General features: G+C 57.8%; 2 protein-coding genes across 3 annotated transcripts in view; one reads left to right on the top strand and one right to left on the bottom strand.

The window, feature by feature from the left end:
• Positions 1 to 220: 220 nt before the first annotated feature.
• On the top strand, positions 221 to 11,819 carry RHOF (ras homolog family member F, filopodia associated). 2 transcript variants are annotated; one of them, XM_081113555.1, is made up of 5 exons: positions 221 to 1,233; positions 1,539 to 1,626; positions 9,139 to 9,248; positions 9,326 to 9,460; positions 10,307 to 11,819. In XM_081113555.1, the coding sequence occupies exons 1-5, from the start codon at positions 1,096 to 1,098 to the stop codon at positions 10,469 to 10,471; spliced, it is 636 nt and encodes a 211-aa protein (XP_080969681.1). In that variant the 5' UTR covers positions 221 to 1,095; the 3' UTR covers positions 10,472 to 11,819. The 2 variants fall into 2 exon arrangements, with proteins under 2 accessions (XP_080969681.1, XP_080969682.1); XM_081113556.1 differs by lacking the exons at positions 221 to 1,233; positions 1,539 to 1,626 and adding an exon at positions 4,979 to 6,267.
• TMEM120B (transmembrane protein 120B) overlaps positions 11,758 to 22,157 on the bottom strand; it is a 37,188-nt gene continuing 26,788 nt past the window's right edge. Inside the window, exons 7-12 of the mRNA XM_081113554.1 lie at positions 17,640 to 17,705; positions 16,570 to 16,631; positions 15,519 to 15,611; positions 14,318 to 14,382; positions 13,897 to 13,965; positions 11,758 to 13,413 (exon numbers count right to left, since the gene is read on the bottom strand). Of these exons, the coding sequence (XP_080969680.1) occupies positions 13,300 to 13,413; positions 13,897 to 13,965; positions 14,318 to 14,382; positions 15,519 to 15,611; positions 16,570 to 16,631; positions 17,640 to 17,705 (469 nt within the window). The 3' untranslated portion in view covers positions 11,758 to 13,299. The remainder of the gene's footprint in view (positions 13,414 to 13,896; positions 13,966 to 14,317; positions 14,383 to 15,518; positions 15,612 to 16,569; positions 16,632 to 17,639; positions 17,706 to 22,157) is intronic.

Here is a 22,157-nt window from a genome sequence, read left to right as displayed (position 1 = left end):
GCCCTGCTTGCTCACTTGGCCGTGCCCCTAACCTGCCTGCCACTCCTACCAGTGGCCTGGCTTGTAAAAAGGAAGTCAGCGCAGGGTCGCAGGGAGGGGAGGGATGGAGGACAGGTGATAGCAGCCATCTGCCCGACAGTACCTACGCATGGGGAGTGCTCAATAAATAGCTGTTATGGCCAGGGGGGTGGGAGGATTGGGAAGAACCCTTGGGATGAAAGACGCATGGCTGCTGGCTGTAAAACTTAAATTTCTGGGCGGAGGTGGGAGTTATCAGTCTCAAATGATCTCAGCTAGCGCTGCCCTGGCCTTCCTCGACAGGGTCCGGCTGGGTCAATGCCTCCAGCCCCTGCTAGAAGGAGGTTCCCGCCCACGTGATTAGGGCGCTCACCTGTCACCCATGCTCAGGCGGTCGCCCGGCAGAGGGCGCCAGAGGTCTACCTTGCGCCCCTAGGGAGGCGGGGGGGGGGGGGGGGTAGGTAAGCGGAACCACTATTCCCCACCCCACCCCGCGCCCACACAGGAGACAGACGAGGTGGGCAGGCACAACTCCCGTGCCGGCATCTTCCCTGGCACCACCAGCCTACCTCCTGTGGGGAAACAGGTGTGAGGCGGACTTGCCCCAGCCCCACAGCTGGAGCGATGCAAAGCTGGGGGGCTTCTTCCAAAGCTTGAAACCAGGGCTCCACAAACCAGGGTGCTGGGGCGGGGGGGGGGGGCAGCCCGCCAATCAAAGAGACCCTGTCCAAGCCGGCCAATCAACGAGCCCCTGGCGGAAGGCGGAGCCTGCCAATTAGGGGCCCCAAGAGCAGCGGCGGAAACGGTGGGGGGCGCGCCGTGATGAGCTGGGGGGCGGGTAGGAGCTGCGCTGGCGGCTGAGCACCCCGTTGCGCAGTTTCCCTGCGAATGAAGGGTGAGCGCCCCGGGCTGGGGCCCTAGCCGGAAGGAAACTGAGGCTGGAGGGTCGGCCCGGGCGGCTGCCTGACGGGGGCGGGGCCGCTCGGGGGCGGGGCTTACCCTGGCCCCGCCCCGCCCGCGAGCTTAGCCGCGGCTCTCAGCCCCGCGCGCTGCTGCCAGTACCGCCAGCTCCGGGCTATGGACGCCCCGGCGACCCCGGCGCCGCCCGCCGCCCCGGGCCCGGGGAGGAAGGAGCTGAAGATCGTGATCGTGGGCGACGGCGGCTGCGGCAAGACTTCGCTGCTCATGGTGTACAGCCAGGACTCCTTCCCCGAGGTGAGGCCCCCGGAGGGCGGGTGCTGGAGGCGCGTAGGATGGGGCTGGGGCGCGCGAGGGTTCCCTGGGGGCGAGGGACGGCCCTCGGCCTGCACCCGAGCCTGGGCCCTAGGTCCCCGGCGTCCTGCGCGCCTAGAGGCGGCCGCCCCCCGGGCGCCCCCTCGGGAATTCCGGCGCCTAGCGGTGTGGGTGCGTGGGGTGGCGGGGGGCCGAGCCGGATGGGGGGAAGGTGGAAGATGGGGAGTCCAGCGCACGTCCGGACCCCGCCGCGCTCCTGGGGACCAACCCTGCCCCTTCTCCGACAGCACTACGCCCCGTCCGTGTTCGAGAAGTACACGGCCAGCGTCACGGTGGGCAACAAGGAGGTGACCCTGAACCTCTACGACACCGCCGGTGAGTGCGCCTGCGCGCCGAGGGTCGGGGCGGCCCGGGGCTTCCCCGCCCGGGCATCCCCGCCGCATCCCGCATCCCGGCCGCCAGCTCCGCGAGGCCCTGACAGCCCATCCCTCCTGGAGGCAGCGGCGCGGTGCTGGCCCGGAGCCGGTGACCACCGCCTGGCCGGGGAGGAGGGGCCCTGGCGGCATAGCGGACCCCGGTCGCCCCGTCTGTATGTAAAAGGAGGGTGTTTGCACGAGATGAGCCCCTGGCCACCACCCAGCCCTGCTGTATTGAGAGCCACGGCTGGGTTCCTCTCGTTTCTAGAAAACCACGGGCTCCCTTCTGCTTGGGGTGGGACCTGCTGTGGTCGCCTAAGGCTCTGCGAGCTGCACATGTGGGTCCCGTGGGGCTGGGCTGCATCTCGGGGTCCTGTGCTTCCCGAATACTCTGGGCCACAGATGAGAGCGAGCCTGTGACCCCCAAGATCCTTGGCCGACAGCCCGAGGCTCCAGGGTCCTGTGGACCCACATTTTGACTCCCACGCTTCTGGGATTCCGCAGGCGACAGGGGGTGATCCTGGGATTTGGTGGTCTCCTGTTTGAGCTTCTAGGATTCTGTGCCTTCCTGGTTCCCTGGAAGAAACCGGGGCGCTGAGGAGGGAACCGAGCTCTAGGGAATGCCGGGGTGAGGTTCTGTCACCTGCAGCTGCTAGTGGGTTCGTGCTGCCTGCCTGGCCATCGCCATCGCAGGCCTGTTGCTGGGGGATGGGTGGGGGGAGCCCAGCCAATGAGAGGACTTGAGTGGCACTGGTTGGGGAGGGGGCGCTGCCTCCCCTCAGGGAGTTTCCTTCTTTGCCTCTGGACTGAATAAACATTGGGGAGCGAAGGTCAGGATACGCAGCCTCTGTGAGTCAGTGTTTAGTGAGCTGCGTGGAACCCTGTCATCAGGTGCCCCCTCCCCAAGGAAGCCTAGTGTGTGTGAGGTGACGTCTCCCACTGGCCTTGGATGGAGCCAAAACCCAGACCCTGCATCCCTTGCCAAGCTGCCAGGAGCATCTCTCCTTCTACCTGGACGTGGCAGGATAGGGCTGGCTGTCCCAGCCCCAGACCGCTCCTGGGTTCCTGGCTTCTGACAGGCTTTGTTTGGGTGTTATTCCCCCCCCCCCCTCCCTGCAGTGGGCTCTGAGGACCTCCCCTTCTTGTTGGATGAGGGCCCCGCGGGGCTGCCCCCAGAACGGGGATGTATGTGCCTCTGCTACTAAAGGCTTCAGAGGAATTCCCAAGGGTGTGGCCGCAAAGAGCAGTAAAGATCACAGTGTGTTTGGGACACTTTTCGTTTCACACGTTCCCGTCTGGGACCCAGGGAGGGGCAGGTTCCTTAACCCCACGTGGTGGGTGGAGTGCTGGTGGACCGGGAGAGTCCAGGGGAGTTGTGTGTCTCTCCTCCTGCCTCTGCCCTCAGGGCGTCTCCTCTCAGAGTCCCCAGCTCTTTCACGGTTCCCACTGCCTTCCCATCAGACCCGGCGCAGGGACCGCTTCTGGCCTCTCTGGCCTGGGCCAGAGAAAGATGCTCGAGGCACACGTCAGGGTCGGTTGTCACGTGCAGGCTCTGCGAAGCGCCTAGTTGCTTTAGGAAAGGATTTGCTCTAAGAGCTACTTCAGGAGGGATGGGGAAGCTGCGTCCGAGTTATCAGAATGGCTGGGTACCCTGACCTTTGCTGCGAGCACCCGGGGCCTGTCAGCCTCGCCCGCAGACCCGACACGCTCAGAGAACGGAAGCTGTGGTGAGGTCTGAAGTTTCCTGGGCAGGGGAAGCGGGGGGCGGGGGCATGGGCGAGGAGGGAGGTTAAGACACCAACCAGAGACGGAGCTGTTTGGACCTCGGGGTGGGGCTCAGGGCTAGGGCGTCACGAGATGGGGTGGCGATTGCCCAGGAGGTGGGGAGCTGTGGCTTCCTTCGTAGCCTGAGATGGGAACACGAGGAAAGGTGTGGGGCAGACGGGGAATCGGACCAGAGCGTTGTCTAGCAGCCAGGAGCACGGAGGCTAGGGGAGCCGCAGTGGTGGGTCCTCAGACCCGGTTCTGGGCCGCGGGCTGGCGCTGCCCGGGCCGCAGCTGCTCCAGTCTCTGCGGAGGGCGTGCAGGTGGCAGGCCCCAGAGCACTCGTGAGGGTGGGTTCCTTTTCTGGCAGCTTCCCCTTCTCGTGCTGCCGGCAGCCATCCCCTGACCAACGCCCTGGCCAGAGCTGGGACCCACCTGCCCTGTGTATGTCCTCCAGCCGATTTGGGGACCACCATGGCCCGATGACTCCCTCTCTCCTCCACCCAGCGCCACGCCTTAGAGACCCCTGCCCAGAGAGATGACGGCCCCAGCCACGCTCCCTCCCACAAAGGAAATACCCTCTCGTGAGGCGAGGCGAAAGCCTCACTTCCTCCCTGCCCCACAGACCTTTCCTCGCCTGAAACAAACGTCTCCTTTTGCACATAACTCAGGGCTTTTTTTTTTTTTTTTTTTTTTTTTTTTTACATCTGAGGCCCATCTGCGGAAGCCAGAGTGGGACACCTGTATGCCCGTAGACAGGGGACTTGGCCCCTTTAAGCCTTGGCATTACCAGGGGTAAATGGGGAGGGTAATACCACGTTGTGGGTGGAGGGCCCCGTAAAGCTTGTGGGTCTAAAGAGCCAGGGTTAGAACCTGCTCTTCCCGCCCCCGCCCCCAGGACCCTGTTTGTTTCAGGAGTAACCATAGTAGCAGTCCCTCGCCTTTTGCCCAGCATTGCTCAGCCTACCAGGAGCAGGGTTATCACCAGATAAGGAAACTGAGGCCGAGAGAGGGAAGGTACCAAGTCATGGAACATGAGTCTGCGGGCAGCCTGGCCTCCTGACTCATACGGGAGGCGTCCAGGACACCCTGCCCCTCCCAAGGAGACGCGAGGTCAACAGCCCTGGAAGTCTATCACCTGCAGAGTGGAGGCCCACTCTGAGGCCTGGGGAAAGCCGAGCCAGGCACAGTCAAGCCAGGAAGGCAGCCTGGAGGAGGAGCTGGGATCTGGGCTGGCTGCCCATCTCCTCCCAGAATCCCTCTCTTCTTGAGATTCCTGTGTTGGGAGCTTTCACCTCACCTGGTCAGGGCTGGAGTTTGTCGGGCCAGCTCCCTGTCCTTTGGGATGGAGCGAGAGGGAGGCCAGCTCCCTATCCTTTGGGATGGAGCAAAAGGGAGGCACCCCAGTAGTCCTCCCATGGTCTTCTGTCATTTACAAAGCTTCCTGTGAGCTCTGTGACCGTGGACAAGTCCCTTCGCCTCTCTGTGTTTCAGTTTCTGCGTCCGTAAAATGTGATAACAGCAGCCCTGTCTTATAGGATTATGGTGAGGAACGATGAGTCAATGCAGGTAAAGGGCTCTGCATGGGGCCTGGCATATGGTGACCCTTTTTATTGTTATTGTCAACAAGGCTCACTTGCTTCTCACACGTCCATTTCACAGATGAGGAGACTGAGGCCGGGAGGTTAATTCCCACTTGGGAAGGCTGGAGAAGGCTTCCTGGGAGAACTGGTGCCTTTAGAGTGGCTTGGCAGGCAGCTGACCTTGGCGTGGGGACTAAGTTGGTGCTCCAGCTCCCAGGGAGCCTGTCTCTGACCTTGAAAAATGCCCCCTCAGCCACGTGGTCTCCTAACAGGAAGAACCCTCCCCGCCAGGCTTACTCCCCGGGGCGGCTGCTTAAAGGAACAGAGGTGATGCAAGTGCGGTGCCCCTGCAGACGCCTAAAGCCTTGGGGACCATCATTGCACTTCCTCCACTCACTCATTCATTTGTTCATTCATTCACCAACGGAACTGAGTTCGCCCGTGTAGCAGAGATGGCCCCTGTCCTCACGGGGAGACCAAACAAACAAACAAAAACCCAGAAGAAAAAGCCACAGCTGGTCGTGGGACCCACTGGGAAGGAGGCTGTTTCAGAGCAATCCTCTTGGAGACGGTGACCCTTCTGCAGAGACCTGACGGAAAGGAGGGACCGAGCCATGCTGCTACCTGGGCAAGAGCCTCTAGAAGAGGCGACAGTGAGGGCAGAGTCTCGGGGGGGGGGGGGGGGGGGGAGCCAGCTTGGCCTGACTTCCTCCTCCAACCCAGGGCCGTCTGACTTCTGCCCTCACCGACTGCTGGAACCATCACGTACTTGGCAGACCTTCCGGCGCACCTCAGCCCTGGTCTCCACGGCGTGCCAAGAGGTGAACAGCTTCAACCAGCCAATACCGACTGGATGCCTGCTGGGCACCAGGAGTTAGTATTTCAGGACAGACGTGGGCCCTGCCCTCAGGGTGCCTCCAGTCCACAGGGACACGGGCAGTAAACAGCACACCTATGAGGACAGGCTGTGGACACACAGGGCGGTGGACTTTGCACCAGGCGAGATGAAGAGAGACGTGGGAACAGTAGGCCCCGTTTACGACGTGGCCATTCCAGCCACGTGTCTGGAAGGGAATGAGAGCGCGTGTGTCACGCCACAATTATGAACCGTGTCGTGCACCGTAGAGGGCCAGGACCGATGTTTGCACAGAAGCAAGAAAGCGTGTCGCTGCGTTTTTGCAGAAGGAACACGGGACTTGGGATTGAAGGAGCCGGGCAGAGTCCTGGCTCGGTCACTGGTGCAGTGACCAGGGGTAGGTTACTTCACTTCTCTGAAACTCCATTTTTTTCTGTATCAGTGGAATGTTCCTAAGTTCCCTGACTAGCTCCTCAGAGGGTTGCTGTCAGGGTGTGTCTTAATAATTTACAGGCAGAAGCACCCGGAAAAGTACATAAGGTGTAGGGTGGTGGTGTTATTATGTAGAAGTAGAGAGAAGGCAAAGGAAATAATGTGGTCAGTCTGAATGCTTGAAAAGAAAACGCTAGAAAGATGGGGAGAACGTGAGGGAAAAGCATTCCAGGTATGGGGAACAGCAAGTGCAGAGGCTCTGAGGCCCGAGAGCTTGGTGGGTTTGAGAGGAGGCCCCCTTGGCTGGACCTCAGTGAGTGAGGGGTGTGGAGGAGGGAGAGGAGGTCAGGACTAGTGGGCCCAGGTCATGTGGGCCATAAGAGATGTTTGGGTTTTAGTAAAGGGCAATAGGGAGCCATTGAAGGTGTTTCAGTTGTGAGGAGAGGGCAGGTCTTTGTGTTTTAAGATCCACATAACTGCTGCATGGAGAATGGGATTCACTGAGGGGCAGCAGGGGAGCAGGGGGAGGCGGCCTGGATGAGGACGGTGTCGTGCTGTGCACTAGAATGTTCTGTGGTGATGGAAATGTTCTGTACCTACGCTGTCTGTTACAGAAGCCACTGGCCCTGTGCGGCAGTTAATCACTTGAAATGTAGCTAGTGTAATGGAGAACCTGCATTTTTAATGTTAATTTAAATAGCCACCTGGGGCTAGAGGCTACCCTATTGGACAGCAGAGGTCTATAAGACACGCACAGAGGTGAGGAATGGGGACAGTTTGGGACAGCAAGGGGAAGGCATGGGCTGGACAGCACGCCGGGCCAGTTCTCCATCGTCTGATGCAGATTTATCCAGCTTTGTGGCGGTGAGCATAGGGGGGTCTGAGTGCGCTGGGCCCTGCCTACCCCTCCCCCCTTCTCCAGTGTTGGGGGACTTCAGCTGAGTGACAGCACGGACAGTCCTCCTGGCCCAGCCGTTGTCATAACTGTGGCAACCATTCACTGCACAGTGGAGGGAGTCAGTGGGAAGAGGGTGGCTGTGCCCTGTCATCAGTAAGAGGCCAGAAGCAGGACATGGTCTGTGCTCGGTGAAGAGGCCACTTGTCTTGAGAGGCCTTTGGCAGGGAGGGAGCTGGCCTCCTGTCCTGTTCAATGGAAGGAAGTCACCTTGCCTTTCTGCAAAGTGGCTGGGGGTTGCCAATGAGCCTGAAAGGCTCCCAGCCCTCGCTGTGAGAGTTTTCCCAAGATGCCGGGTGTAACAGCTACGTGCAGGACGTACAGACACCACCTGCCTCTGGACTAGCGGGAAGTCCTGGAGGACATTTGGGAAAAGCTGAGAGCGGCCAGTGGATCGGCTGGAGCACAGCTTCGCCGCGGCTTTCCCAAGTTTGGCAGACGCACTGTGGCCGGTGAGAGCTTGTCCCGTGTTCTTTGAATGTCCTTAGAAAATCCGCAGGGAACTAACTATTCCGGGCGCAGGAGCCCAATGTGTGCACCTGCTCCTCACGTGGCTCAAGCTGTTTCCCTGTAGATACGAAGTGGGGCCAAACGTAAACAGTGCATCTGAGTAAGGGTGTTCTTGGCGCTGTTTTTTGCCATTTTTCTGTAAGTTTTAAATATAAATAAAAAAAAAGAAAAAGAAAAAACCAAACCTACCCAACTGGCGTGTTTGGCCAGGAGGTCACAGTTCGATGCTGGGTTGGGGCACATGCCCAGGTTGCCGGCTAGATCCCCAGTGTGGAGTATGCAGGAGGCAGCCAATCAATGACTCATCATTGATGTTTCTCCCTCCCTTCCCTATAACAGTGGTTCTCAACCTTGGCTGCACATTAGAATCACCTAGGAATCTTTTTAAAATCCTGATTTCTGGGCCTCATCCTCTGGAAATTCTGTTTCTTTGTTACTAATGTTGTGGCCTCACCCCATAAAAAAGAAACAGAATTTCCGGAGGATGAGGCCCAGAAATCAGGATTTTAAAAAGATTCCCCGGTGATTCTAATGTGCAGCCAAGGTTGAGAACCACTGCTCTATAAAATAAATAAAAATGTATTAAAACAGCCATGACCAGTATGGCTCAGTGGATAGAGTGTCGGACTGTGGACTGAAAGGTCCCAGGTTCGATTCCAGTCAAGGGCTTGTACCTTGGTTGTGGGCACATCCCCAGTAGGGGGTGTGCAGGAGGCAGCTGATCGATGTTTCTAACTATCCCTCTCCCTTCCTCTGTAAAAAATCAATAAAATATATTTATATATATATATATACACACACACACACACATACACACACACATATATATATAATAAAACAAACAAAAAAACCCACCACTGCTCCAGCCCAGCCTGGGGGTGAGTCTGATGTGCCCTGGGGGGTGGGGAGAGGGTTCAGGTGAGAAACTTGCTTTTATTTCCAGCGGCCCCCACTCTTCCTAGTCCCCACTCCTCCTAGCAGTGGCCAGAATGGCAGGATGAACTTCACCTGAGGCCACGCACCTCTGGGCTTGGGGGGCACCCTCCTCTAACTTGTTTTGGGGGCGGGTGATGTGACTTCAGCCTGAGCACAGGGTAGGGGGTAAGAGGGTTGGGGGCGGGGTGACCGGCTCCAGAGTAATTGCTCGTGGCGTTTCAGCACTTACTGCTGTGTTTTCTCTCATGCCATCCTCGCTGCCGTCCAGGACAGCGGGCGGCCACCTGTTTTCCACAGGACAAAACTGAAGCCCAAGCAGGTGTCACTTGTCCGGCAGACCCCCAAACCCCTGGCCCTCCTGGGCCCAGACCAGGGACTCAGGTGGACAAGGAGGGGCGCCTCCCTGACCCCCACCTGCTCTCCGGTTGGTTTCAGGGCAGGAAGACTACGACCGGCTGCGGCCCCTGTCCTACCAGAACACCCACCTGGTGCTCATCTGCTATGACGTCATGAACCCCACCAGCTATGACAACGTCCTCATCAAGGTGAGGCCTGCCCCCCGGGTGGGGGCCTCGGATCCAGCCCCAGCCCCAGCCCTGATGCCCAGCCTCTCCCTCCACAGTGGTTCCCCGAGGTCACGCATTTCTGCCGTGGGACCCCCATGGTGCTCATCGGCTGCAAGACGGACCTGAGGAAGGACAAGGAGCAGCTGCGGAAGCTGCGGGCGGCCCAGCTGGAGCCCATCACCTACACGCAGGTGGGCTCGGGGCCCTCCCTCCCCTTCCCCACCGCCCCACCAGGAGCCCAGGTCCGAGGCACAGCTGTGGCTAAAAAGACGCCCAGGCCTTTGGCCTCTGCCACGGGGTGCCTCTGGCCTTTGGCACAGTGGAAGCAAACAGGATTCTGAGAATAATAGCTGTAGAATATTGAGAGCCCACATATCTGAGCACTTTATTTAATCCTATGACCCCGAGGCCGATACTGTTAGTGCTCCCCATTTTATGGGGAGATAGATTGAGACCCAGAGAGGTTAAGGAGCTTGCCCAGGGTCACACAGCTAACCTGAGTGAAGCGAGGATGCCGTCCCAGTCACCATGGCTCCAGAGTCTGGGCCCTTAGCCATCATCCTGTCCCGTCTCCCCAGGGGACCCCAGGGGCGGCCCTTGTTCAAAAGCAGCGAGTCCCGTGGCTTCCTGAGGCGCGGGAGGATGAAGGGAACACGAAGCAAATCTAATAAGGTTTAATAACAGAATAAGCATGAATGAAAGTAAATCTGTTTTAGAAATAGGTATTTTTAATTCTAATGACAAGCTCCGTTGCCTAAACGGTGCTTTCCAGAGGGAGAGAGGTCTGGGGAGGAAGCCCACCTCTCCTCACAGGCCTGGCAGACACGAAGGACAACCCCGTTCTCAGAATTCACCGCCCCCCCCCCCCCGTTTCTGCCTGAGTTGGGAAGGAGGGTGGGAAGGAGGCTGGGAGGGGACAAGAGGGGCCCCACACCAAGGCCCCGCAGCCCCTAAAGCCAGCCCCAAGCCCACCAGGGGGTGTTGGGAGGCGCCCCAGGCCCAGGCCCCGCATCGAATGCTGTCCCCTCCTCCCCCAGGGCCTGAACACCTGCCAGCAGATGCAAGCCGCCCTCTACCTGGAATGTTCCGCCAAGTTTCGGGAGAACGTGGAGGACGTCTTCCGAGAGGCCGCCAAGGTGGCCCTCAGCGCCCTGAAGAAAGCGCAGCGGCAGAAACACCCCCGGCGGTGCCTGCTGCTCTGACCTCTCAGGGCGGGCACTCAGCCCTCAGAACAGGACTGACAGGGCCCAGCCCGGCTACTCCCCGGGACCCTGCCCACCCCCAGCTCACGGAGGCACTCGGAGTTGTGTCTGGAGCCTGTGGCAAGACTCTTTGGATGGTCTGGAACTTTCTCCTTTCCCAGCTCGGCTCTGACCAGGAACTCGAGCTGCGGCCTGTGTGGCGGTGGGTGAGGGTGCGGACTCGGGCCCTCTGTGCCCTGGAACTGGCATTTGTCCCCAGGACTCTGGCGTGCCCTCTTTGCACTCTCCCCCCAGCCACGTGTCCCCCTTCAAACACCCAGTAGGTCCTCAAAGCCTGTGCTTGAAACAACCAACTACACTGGTCCGTGGGCCACTGTGGGTCTGGCAGCGCCCCGCGGCCCTGGGCTGGGGAGATAGGCAGGGCTGCATCCTCCGGTCTCGCTTCCTTCCCCCGGGAGCGCCGAGCCATGATGGGACCAGGCCTATCAGGAGAACGCAGCCCCGGACACGGACACAGGAATTGCATCGCCCCCACCCACTCTACGCAGAGGACTTCAGTGGTAGCCTTTGGCGTGGCCGACATCTGCCCAGATCCGGGTGCACATGACCAGGGGGAGAAGAGACTCGGAAAGCAGAGCAAACACTGTGGACCACCCATCCGACCCCTGCCTGGGGTCTCCTCACCTGCAGCCCCCACTGCCGGAAACTCAGATGAAGTGATAGCAGCTCCTGATCGTGGGCAGGCCAGTCCTGAGACTGTGTCCCTGTCTGCAAAGGAGTCGTCTAGCCCCCCTGCCCCCCACAGCCCCCACTGCTGGGGGATGTGTTCCAGAGCCGAGGCCACCCTGGCCTCCTTCAAGATCGGACTTGACTGACCGACCCCCCAGCCGCAGATTCACGGAACTTCCTTCTGGAAGGTCTGGGTTCAGGGACCCAGGAATTTTTTTAAAGTGCCCCAGGGGATTCCAGTACCCCAGAGACTGACAGCTGCTTGGTCCTGAGCTCACTCTGGAGTCAGCGCTACCAAAGGTGGGGTAATGGCTCCAGGTGGCTCCTGCTCCCCAGGTATCTCTGCCTCCGTACCCTGTGCCCAGTGCTGTGCCTAAGCCTGAGCTTCTCTGAAGTCACCTGCTAGGGCAAGACCTCTAAGCCCACCGCACCCCACCTAGGTTCCTGGAGGCCCCTCCATGGGGACTCACCAGAGCCTTCAGACCAAGGACCTCTGGTTCCAGCAGAGTCCAGGGCCTCGTGGACAAATGAGGGTCTAGAACAGAGGTCAGCGAACTATGGCCTGTGAGCCAAATCTGGCTGCTGTGTATTTTTGTAAATAAAGTTTTATTGGAACACAGTCATGCCCATTCATTTATGCGTGGGCTGCTTTTGCCCCACAACTGCAGGCTAAAGTCATTGTGACTGTGACCATCTGGCCCGTCACAGGAAAGGTCTAGGGCAAACCCAAGTTCTTAAAGGGCAGATGGGCAGCGTGGAGAGTGAAGGAAGGCAGGGCTAGGAGGGGGTGGTGGGGTCTCCGCAAACTAGAAAGCAAGCGCCACTCCGGGCAGGCAGCCAGCCCAGGTGAGCGCTGTTCTGTGGGAACGCGGCCAGGGCTTTCCACTTATCTGGGGAAAGTCAAGACCTGGATTTTTATGTGGAATCTTACTGGGGGTGGATTCCATATTTTAAAAATGTAACTAATTTAAAAAATTTGTAAACCCCTTTGAGGGCCACAGCATAGCTGTGGACACCAGCTATGACCTCCGGTCCAAGAGGATTTGTAGGGAAGTCGTTAAGGGCAGATGAGGCTCAGGTGTGGGAGAAGGGGCAGAAAACTGGCTTCTTCACCCTCCAATTCAGAATCTATCGTGAGGTGACCAGCAGCCTTGCCCTGTGTGACCTCCTGAAAGTGAGGTTGCCCTGACACCCCCCACCCCAATTTCCGGAACCTCTGAGTAAGGGAGGTGGAGGGCTGGGTGACATTGGTGCTGGCTGAAGTCCCGGCCAGCGCTGAGGGTCTGGGTCTCACTGTGAGTTCCCACTGTAAGGATTCGCATTCAGGAAGGTGGGCTGAGGGTTGAGGGTCAGGAAGTGTCAAATAACCCCTCAAACCACCTACATGGTGCCGAGGCTGGGCGCCCTCTGGTGGTGACTCAGAAACCCTGCCTGCCTTGGGCCCAGCTGCTCCAGGGGCCAAGAACCCCAGGCCCCAGGCCGGCCCGGCCACTTTCCCCAGGTGACCGGCAGTCAGGGGACTCAGGAAGCACAAAGAGCACAAGGCACAACAGCGGTTCTCTGAGAAGGTAGATACCCGCCCCGCAGAGAAACGGAGGCTGGGAGGAGGAGGGAGCCGACAGCAGAAGCGTGTGCCTGCGGAGGGAGTCCCCACAGGACTCCCAGGGCCCCCCTCCTGCCTCCGCCTGGGACTCTGTAACAGGTCACACATCCAACCTCAGGAGGCATGTCCACACCCTGCCCTGAGGGCTTCAAGTGCCAGGACGGGGGGACAGAGGGGCTCCCTGAGGCGTTGCCTCCCCCAGGAAGACAGTCCGGCCAAGAGCAGCGGGGGCTACGACTCTAGGGAGGTGGGGAGGGCGCGGCATTAAATACGTCATAAATAGGAAGGGTGGCTAATACTGCTCGGACAGGCTGGGTCACATTTCTCTTGTCCAGTCGGGGACTCGGGCCTTGGCCCTGCTCCCGGGGAGGCCACTGGCCCCTGAGGTCACTGCGCCAGTGGCCACTGGCACTGCTGAGGAGGAACCGGCAGCGAGGGCGCCGACTGAGACCCCCGCAGTCTCAAAGTCCCGGGCTCGGGGGCGCAGCCCCGTGGCTCACGGCGTCTTCGCCTTGCTCCTGTTCTTCTGGAGTTTGGTGTGCACCACTTTGAGGGTGGTCAGGAAGTTGCCCAGGAAGAGGACCAGGAAGGTGATTGCCAACACGAACACCTGGCGGGACAGAGGGCAGAGGGGAAGGAGGAACAGGCCGTGCCAGCTCTGACCAGCTCCCCCTGCTGGGGTGCCACCCCACCCCAGACCTCAGAACCCTTCGCACAAGCCACCCACCAACTGCAAGGTTTTGCAGGCGGAAGGCAGACATCCGGGCCAACTGGGTGAAGGACCTGAGTCCTGGGGTGGGGCCGGGCCCTGGGGAGTGTTCAATGGGGAGCCACCCCTGAGGGGCTCCCAGGCCCAGCAGCAGAGTCTGGGCCCCATGGAGGAGAGCAAAGGGGGCAGGCGGCTACGGAAGTAATTTCCCCCAAGTCGGCCCAGCCTTCCCTAGGACCTCCCCCTGCCCCTCCACATACACACTGTTCCCCAGGACCACACACACACACACACACACACACACACACACACACACACACGCCAGCCCAGCCTTCCCCAGGACCCCCCTCCCCCCCCCCCTCACACACACACACACACCCATACCTGCCATTCTCTGCATTCCTCGTGGCTGGAAAGCTTGAAGAGCGTGACTGCATTGTAGAGCTGCCAGAACTGCAGGGGGGAGGTGGAGGGGGGGGGGGGCACTGCTCAGTCCCAGTTCCCCTGGACACCACATGGGAAACCCCCAGGTGAGGCACCAGGACCCCAGCTTCTGGTAGCCACTGCCCTGAGACACTGAAACCCACCAAATGAAACTGGGGCACCCTAGGCCAGAGTAGCCTGAGGGCCAGTTCTGGGCCCTGCCTTTGGGCTCCCTGGACCCAGGGCCTGCCATAGCCTGGGAACCCATGAGGCCCAGCCCGGGGATGGCTGGTGAATGGGGAAATGAGGGAGAGGCTACAGACACTGTGTTCCTGGAGGTTACCCCAGAGTAGGGGACACCCACAGACTCCAGGGTACTCACATGGCCAAAGAACAGGAAAGGCAGGAGGAAGGTGAGGCCCCGCCACATCCAGGACTGGAATCCCTCTGTGGAGGAGGGAGAGGGCGAAGGCCTGTGTGAGGGACCCGGCTGCCCGCACGGCCCCACCAAGCGCCCACTGCTTGGCCGTGCCAGTCACCCCTAGATTAGCTAGGCACAGACAGACACAGCGCGGGGGGAGCAGCCCTCAGCTCTTACAGGTGCGGGAGCGCTCACCATGAGAATCACCCAGAGAGCATGCAGAACGCCCGTCACCAGGCCTGACAGCTCAGCCTGAAGTCACCAAGGACAAGTAGGCTTGACAACACTTCTGGAACGCTGATGTGCCAGGGACTGTTTTTAAATTTTTCTTTAGTTTGCACTTTATAGTGAACTTTCAAATGCATCATTTCAATCGAGTCTTGACAAAGCAAGGCCTACTTTGTGGAGCAATTCAATAGAAATGACCATCTTAAGAGATAGCAGAGTTTTATTAAAAACAGTTTCCCCTGAGAGCTTCGATGAAAGGTCTCCAAGCTTTTCTGATTAGGCACCCAACCCTATGAGATAACAAGTTACACACCCACCGCCGGCCGGGGTGGCTCGGTGACTGAGTGCTGACCTATGAACCAGGTGGTCACGGTTCAATTCTTGGCCAGGGAACATCCCGAGGGCTCGGTCCCCAGTAGGGGGTGTGCAGGAGGCAGCCAATCAATGATTCTCATCATTGATGTTTCTATTCTCTCCCTTTCCCTTCCTCTCTGAAATAAAAAAATTTTAAATAAATAAAGATATATTTTTTTAAAAGTTACACACACATTCCCAATGTGTATATATGTATATGTTGATATATATTTATATGTAGACATACTACACATCGGTTATATATGTACAACAGCAGTGGGCTAACATATATATAGTATATTTTTATTATAAATCACAGACAAAAAATAGACATTTTAAAAGGATAAGAGAGAAGCCAGCACTGAGGGTGCACAGCTGGTCTGACACTTCACTAAAACAGAATCCACAATGAATTATGAAAAGCAACTTGGGTAGAGGCCAGCAGCCCTGCCTTCACGTGTGGGAGGTTTTGTTATGTCCTTACCGGCACATGCTCCCACTGTGGGGGGTTAGGAGTCAGATCTGGGGGAGCAGGCAGGGGCCAGTACTTGTGTCTCCACCGCCCAGGTCGGCTACTCACCCACAGTGAGGTCCAAATGATTCCTTTCCCCCAGAGCCCGCAGCCGGTAGAGGCAGCCCCTCTGGTAATAATATTGCAGGAACTGGACACAGCCTGCAGGGGGAGCACAGCACGCGGAGGATTGAGTGGCACTTCCACCGCAAAGGGGTGGGTCTTCACAGCCCAGAGGGTACAGCCCTCTCCCACCCACACCCCTCCCTCTCTCTCAAATAGAAACTTCTAGAGCTTCCCTAGGCATGCAGTAGGCACTCAAAAGAGGCTTGCACCGGGCTAGGAGCTGTGTGCAATGCCAGGTCAGCAAGACAGTTCCATACAATGGGATACCTGTACTGGGGGTGGAAAAGCCCATGGTAATTGTTTCCCGGGTTACACGCAAAGCTGTATGTACAGAGGGATCCCGTGTTTGTGGACTATACATAATGCAGTATATATGCATATACGTATTTGTGAGTAAAATGTTAGAAAGGACATAGACCTATTACCAGTGGTCACCCCAAGGGCGAGACTGTACCTAATTTTCATTCTCAGCTTTATATATTTGGACTTGTTCGTAAGCAGGGTTTTATTTAAAAATTAAGTTGTATTTTTTTGAGTTGGCAATATGCACACGGTATAAATTCAAAGGGAACAAACAGGTCTATGGTGAAAAGTAAAACTCGCTCTCCCTGTCGCCAACCATTCAAGCTCGCCGACCCCTGGGGCAGTGCATTGTATATAAATCCAGGGCTGTTCCTAAATGAGAAAAAAGAACATATATTTCCATTTTAAGGAAAACAAAGTTAGTGCCCCAACACCAGTGGGTTCTCAGAGGGGGCGATTGGTTGGGAGAGGAAAGAGGCAGTGACTGGGGGTCCAGGGGGGGCAATGGGGCAGGCCATCGCTAGAGCTGGGGGTGGAGGGGTAGGATGGAGTTGACCTGGGGGGCAGGTAGCTCTTTGGATTTCCAGGGACCTCCCCCAGTGCCCTCTCCCCTCCAGGAAAGACCTCCCAGGGACAGGGCCTCCACAGGGAACCGTGCCCCCTCCCCTGAATGTAGGCAAGAGACACTCACTCTGAAATATGGAAAACGCTAAAAACTGACTGCGAAACTTCTGATAGATTAGTCCGTTGGGCCTGCAGAGAGGAGGGGGAGAAGGTGAGGGGTCATGGGGAATCAGACATCCATCCCGCCCATCCTGTTCCCGCTGGGAGAGAGGAAAGGGTTTTACATTTAAACCCAAATCCCAGTGTCTACCTTCTTTACCACCCGTGTCCCTGGGAGCGTGTGTCGTTTTGAAGCCTAAGGTCCCACAGGTCCCCCCTCCCTCTGGGCCTGACGCCTCGGTGCCACAGCCTTGTCCTTGCGCTGCTGTCCAGCCTTGCTCCCTGTCCCCTGTGCCCCAGCCTTGCTCCCTGTCCCGTGCCCCAGCCTTGCTCCCTGTCCCCTGTGCCCCAGCCTTGCTCCCTGTCTCCTGTGCCCCAGCCTTGCTCCCTGTCCCCTCTGCCCCAGCCTTGCTCCCTGTCCCCTCTGCCCCAGCCTTGCTCCCTGTCCCCTGTGCCCCAGCCTTGCTCCCTGTCCCCTGTGCCCCAGCCTTGCTCCCTGTCCCCTCTGCCCCAGCCTTGCTCCCTGTCCCCTCTGCCCCAGCCTTGCTCCCTGTCCCCTGTGCCCCAGCCTTGCTCCCTGTCCCCTGTGCCCCAGCCTTGCTCCCTGTCCCCTCTGCCCCAGCCTTGCTCCCTGTCCCCTCTGCCCCAGCTTTGCTCCCTGTCCCCTCTGCCCCAGCCTTGCTCCCTGTCCCCTCTGCCCCAGCTTTGCTCCCTGTCCCCTCTGCCCCAGCCTTGCTCCCTGTCCCCTCTGCCCCAGCTTTGCTCCCTGTCCCCTCTGCCCCAGCCTTGCTCCCTGTCCCCTCTGCCCCAGCCTTACTCCCTGTCCCCTCTGCCCCAGCCAGCAGGAGGAGGGTACATTTCCGGGAAAACTCCCTGGGGCTCTGCTGTAAGCTCACACTCTCCTTGGCCCCGAAGTCAGCCCAGCTGGGGCCAGGGCCTTGGAAAGCCATCTGGGCCCCTCACCCACAACTAGTCCCCATTCACGGCCCCCTGGGGAGGGCAAGGGGAGGCGTGGGGGGCGGGGCAGGAGACACTCACCAGGTCAGCATCACTCCAGACAGGAAGGTGGACACGTAGTGGTGCGACACCCACCAGCCTTTAATTCTCGGAGAGAACAAGAGAAGGGAAAGCTCAGGTGGGGAGAGAGAGGCAGGCATCTCCCAGCTTCCCAGCCTCTGTGTGTGTGGTGGGCGGGGGACTTTGTCCTCCTCCCTGTCCTACGAAGACGCAGAACCACACTGAGCCACCCATCTATGAGCCAGGAGACCCACAGAGGCTTCCAGGGACCCTGAGAACGCAGCCCCAACCTCAGCGCGGCTGTAACCACCGCCCTGTCCCCTCCTCCTCACACTGCCGATACCTCAGGACCTGCTACGGACTCAATTGCGTGTCCCCAGAACTCACAGACTGAAGCCCTAGCTAGCCCCCAGTGACGACATTAGCAGAGGGAGTCTTTTAAGAGGTCACTGAGGCTGAATGAGGTCATAGGATGGGCCCCCATCCAACAGCACTGGTGTCCTTAGAGGAAGAGGAGGAGGCGCACGAGGAGTGTGCGTGCGCACAGAGCAAAGGCCACAGGAGGTCACAGGGACCGTCCGTCAGCCAAGGACAGGCCTCAGGAGAAACCAGCCCGGCTGGCCCCCTGGTCTCGGATGCAGAGCTTCCGGGATTGAGAGAAAATGAATTTCTGCTGTTGGAGCTGCCGGTCTGTGTATTTTGTCATGGAAGCCGCGCTGACCGACGGGGAGGGCCTTCTGTACTTTCTCTCTGCTCCCGGGCCTTGGCCTACAGGCCTCCTGGTCCAAGTTCAAGTTCTGTCTGTCACCTCCTCCAAGACCTTCCCCGACCTGCTTATTCAAGTCAGCCAGACAGCCCCACCCTGGATCACACGGTCCTGCTGCCTCTGCCTCGAGGTGCTCACCACTGTCTGAAATTCTTACTGTTTTCTCCTTTGTTTCCTGAACCCCCTTCCCCACTCAGATGTCAACTCCAGAAGCGCAAGATTCCTGTCTGTCTGGTTCGTTGATGCACCTGCTCAGAGCAGGTGCTGAGTAAATTTGCTGAACAAACACAGAACACACACACTTTGACACAGAGCTGCAGCACTTCACACCACCCCAGCCGCAGCTGCTCCCAGGAGCCCACACCCTGGGCGAGTCTGCTCCTCCGTCCACTGCAAGCCCGCATCCAGCCCTGGACTTCACCCCACTTAGTCCAGAAGCTGTGGGGACCCCGTTGTCAGAGCCCAGTGTCCCCCAGCTCAGGGTTCTCACTCCACAGCCGGGAGGGATGCTGGACCCAACACCTTTGCCCTTCAATGTCCCTGAGATTGTCTCGGATCTTTGCTGGCCCTTCCTGGCCCGGCTCTGGGAGCTCAGATAACGGAACACAGGGCGGCAGGGATGTGCTTTGCCAAACACAGCCTGGGAGCAGGAGGGCTCCCTCGTCCCAAGGATGGGGCTGTAGTGATTGGGACACCAGAGGCATCTATAGGAGGTATCAAGCCATATCTTTCTCTCTCTCTCTCTCTCTCTCTCTCTCTCTCTCTCTCTCTCTCACTGGGGAGGAGATGGGGTCCAGGGCAGCACTGCTCACAAGGAGGAGGAGCCCGAGGACCTGCTGGCTTGGGGGGTGAGCTGCTGGATTAGACTTCCTTTTTAACTAAATCATGCTGCAACAGGCTTTCTCATCTGGATTCCCAGGCTGGTACCCATAGACCTGTCACATGGCATTTCAGGATGTGGCTCTGCCATAGTCCACGTGGTTGTTCCTCAACGGTCACTACCATCCTCGGTGCTGCCAAGACACCCCCATGGAAGTCCCTGGTGTGATGACATTGTTTCTCCAAGAAGCGGGATGACTGGCTCAGAAGTTGCCCCCCAAAATCTCAATTCCAATTTATACTCCCATCAGCAGCAGGGGAGACAATTTGGTTCCCCAAACTCACCAACGCCTGAAACCAAATTTTAAAATTTCTGCCCAACTTATTAGGTAAAAATTGGTGTGTCATTGAGATTTCCATTTGCATTGTCCTAAAGGGGGTGTAAGTGGCCTCAAAACCTCCCGACCAGAATATAGACATCATAAGAGCAGGGACTGGCTCGTCCTCATCCCTTCTTCTCTTTGCAGCCCCATTACAGTTCTGGGTGCAAATCAGGTTCAGACAATGGCCTGTGGGTCCCTCAAAGGTTATGGTGAAGGACAAGGCTTTTTCCTTTATTCCTAGCATGACCAGCACTAGGTAAACAGTAGGAAGTAAATTAATGTTGAAATGCATGAAGTGATGCCCAGGAGGTGCAGCTGGGGAAAGCCACAGCTGGTCTGGATGCCACCAGCACAGAGGGGACAGGAGATGGCTGCAGGTGCCACGGGAGTTCATGGGACAAGATACGACGTCCACTCACTTCCCAGTTCCGCCTCTCCCTCTTCGTGTCCCTGTCTTGCCTGTCAGAATCTAGGAGGCCCCTGGCACTGGTTTTCTGATAGAAAAGGCAGTTGGCCACCTCAGACTTTTAGCTTGAAGAGCACCCAGGAAACCACTCTGGAACCTCCCCAGCTCTCTGCGAAGCCACACACAAGTCCCAGGGTCCTGGCAAGTCCCGTGCTCCTTTGTCCTAGTCTCCCAACTCCCTGGACAAACGCCCTCTCTCCACCTGGGAGTGGCCTGAGCCAGACACAGGCTCTGGGCAACAGGCTTGGTTGAGCAGCAGCTTTTCATTTCACAGCTTGCTGTGCCCATAGCCCAGCGATGACAGCTGCCACTCAGTGGTACTGGGAGAGGCTAGACGTCGCTTCTTCCCCAGCCCCATCGTCCATCTGCACATCCCAGGCCTCTGGGCAGGTTTTGTGCACGTGTGTGTGTGTTTATATAACATTTTTATTGTGATACAGTTCAGACCCATACAATTCACCCATTTAAAATATAGATTCAGCCGAAACCGGTTTGGCTCAGTGGATAGAGCGTCGGCCTGCGGACAGAAGGGTCCCAGGTTCGATTCCGGTCAAGGGCATGTACCTGTGTTGCGGGCACATCACCAGTAGGAGATGTGCAGGAGGCAGCTGATCAATGTTTCTCTTTCATCGATGTTTCTAACTCTCTATCTCTCTCCCTTCCTCTCTGTAAAAAATCAATAAAAAAATATATTAAAAAAATATATATATAGATTTAGAGTTGTGCTACGTCACCACAATCAGTTTTAGGACATGCTTGTCACCCCAGAAAGAAACCTGCACCCAGTAGCAGTCACTCTCCGAGCGTGATTTGGGCAGAAAGGATGCTTGCAGGGCGGGCGGGCTTTTTCATGAGCAGACAGTAGATGCCCCAGGAAGCATGGAGCTCTCCTGCCAGAACGTAGGGACATCAAGTCCTGGTGTCTGCGGACTGTGCCCAGGATGACCACAGCCCCCCTACAGGACACCTTGCCACATCTGGATGTGTGTGGAAGATACCGCACCAGCCACTATTCATCTGAAGGCCGTTCCTGTAATCTGGGCAGTTGGTGGAATGGCTTCTACACTGAAGCTCCCTCCGTTGCCAGCTACCACTCTGCCTTAAAAGCTTGTTAGAGCCAGGTGCCCAAGGCTGGCTAGCCAGAAAAATGAATATGATCCCCGATTCATTATTTGTTCTGGCCCAGAACTAACTGCAGGAGACATCTGCTGTTTTGCCTGTCTGTCAATCACCCCCATTTCGGTCCAGGCTTCAGCTTTCTTTCAGGGAACCTATTCACGGCCACTCCCAGTCAGGATGCTTGGGTGCAGCTGAATAATATAACTGGGCCCATGACCCAGAGCCAGCCACAGTGATTGGCTCAGGGATGAGCATGTGACCTGTGCCTAGCCAATCAGGAGTCTGTCTCAAGGTTACAGCTAGATCTGCGAAGGAAAGGGACTCTGGGTTGCTGATCCAGTAGGATGCTTGCTGACCCCGGCTGCTGGGAACCAGTGCAGGGGACAACAGAATAAGGAGAAGGAGGAGGTACTGTTAACATTGAACCCTTTTTACCTCCTTGAACTATTTATATGCTCCCATAAATCCCCTTCATGTTACTCCTATCAGGTGGTTTTCAATCATTTGCAAATCTGCAAGGGAAGCTGACTTGCTTACCGCACTAACTAAGCTAATGAGTTACTTCTCACCTGGGAGGCATCAGACACAAAGCAAGGGTGGCTCCGTCCCACGAGGGGGGAGTCCCCCACCTCTCTAGGCCTGCTTCCCTGACCGTACCTCTAATTCAGGTCCCAAGTGCAACAGGGAACAGGATGACAGAGGCTCAGTCACACCAAAACTGGGCACCAAGTCTCCAGGAAGCCATATGGCTCAGCTCCACCTGTCCTCAGAGCATGGTAAGGCCCCATGGGCCCTGCCTCATCACAGAGCTGGGGTTGAATTCATTTCCACAAAGACCATGGGGCGTTTATGGGGCAGCAACGCTGAGCGCCTGAGCTGACCCTGGGATGCTTCAGAGGTGAGAAAGGTAGAGCTCACCCCTCCCTCCTCCTCACTGTGCTCTCTTAGCTACTGGTTTCTTAGCTATTCCCTCGTAAGGGCCAAGT

Source organism: Myotis nattereri, assembly GCF_964212035.1.
Source record: "Myotis nattereri genome assembly, chromosome: 19".
NCBI classification, from domain to species: domain Eukaryota; kingdom Metazoa; phylum Chordata; class Mammalia; order Chiroptera; family Vespertilionidae; genus Myotis; species Myotis nattereri.
Note: the sequence above shows the minus strand (reverse complement) of the source record. Positions and strands in the feature narration are given on the sequence as shown.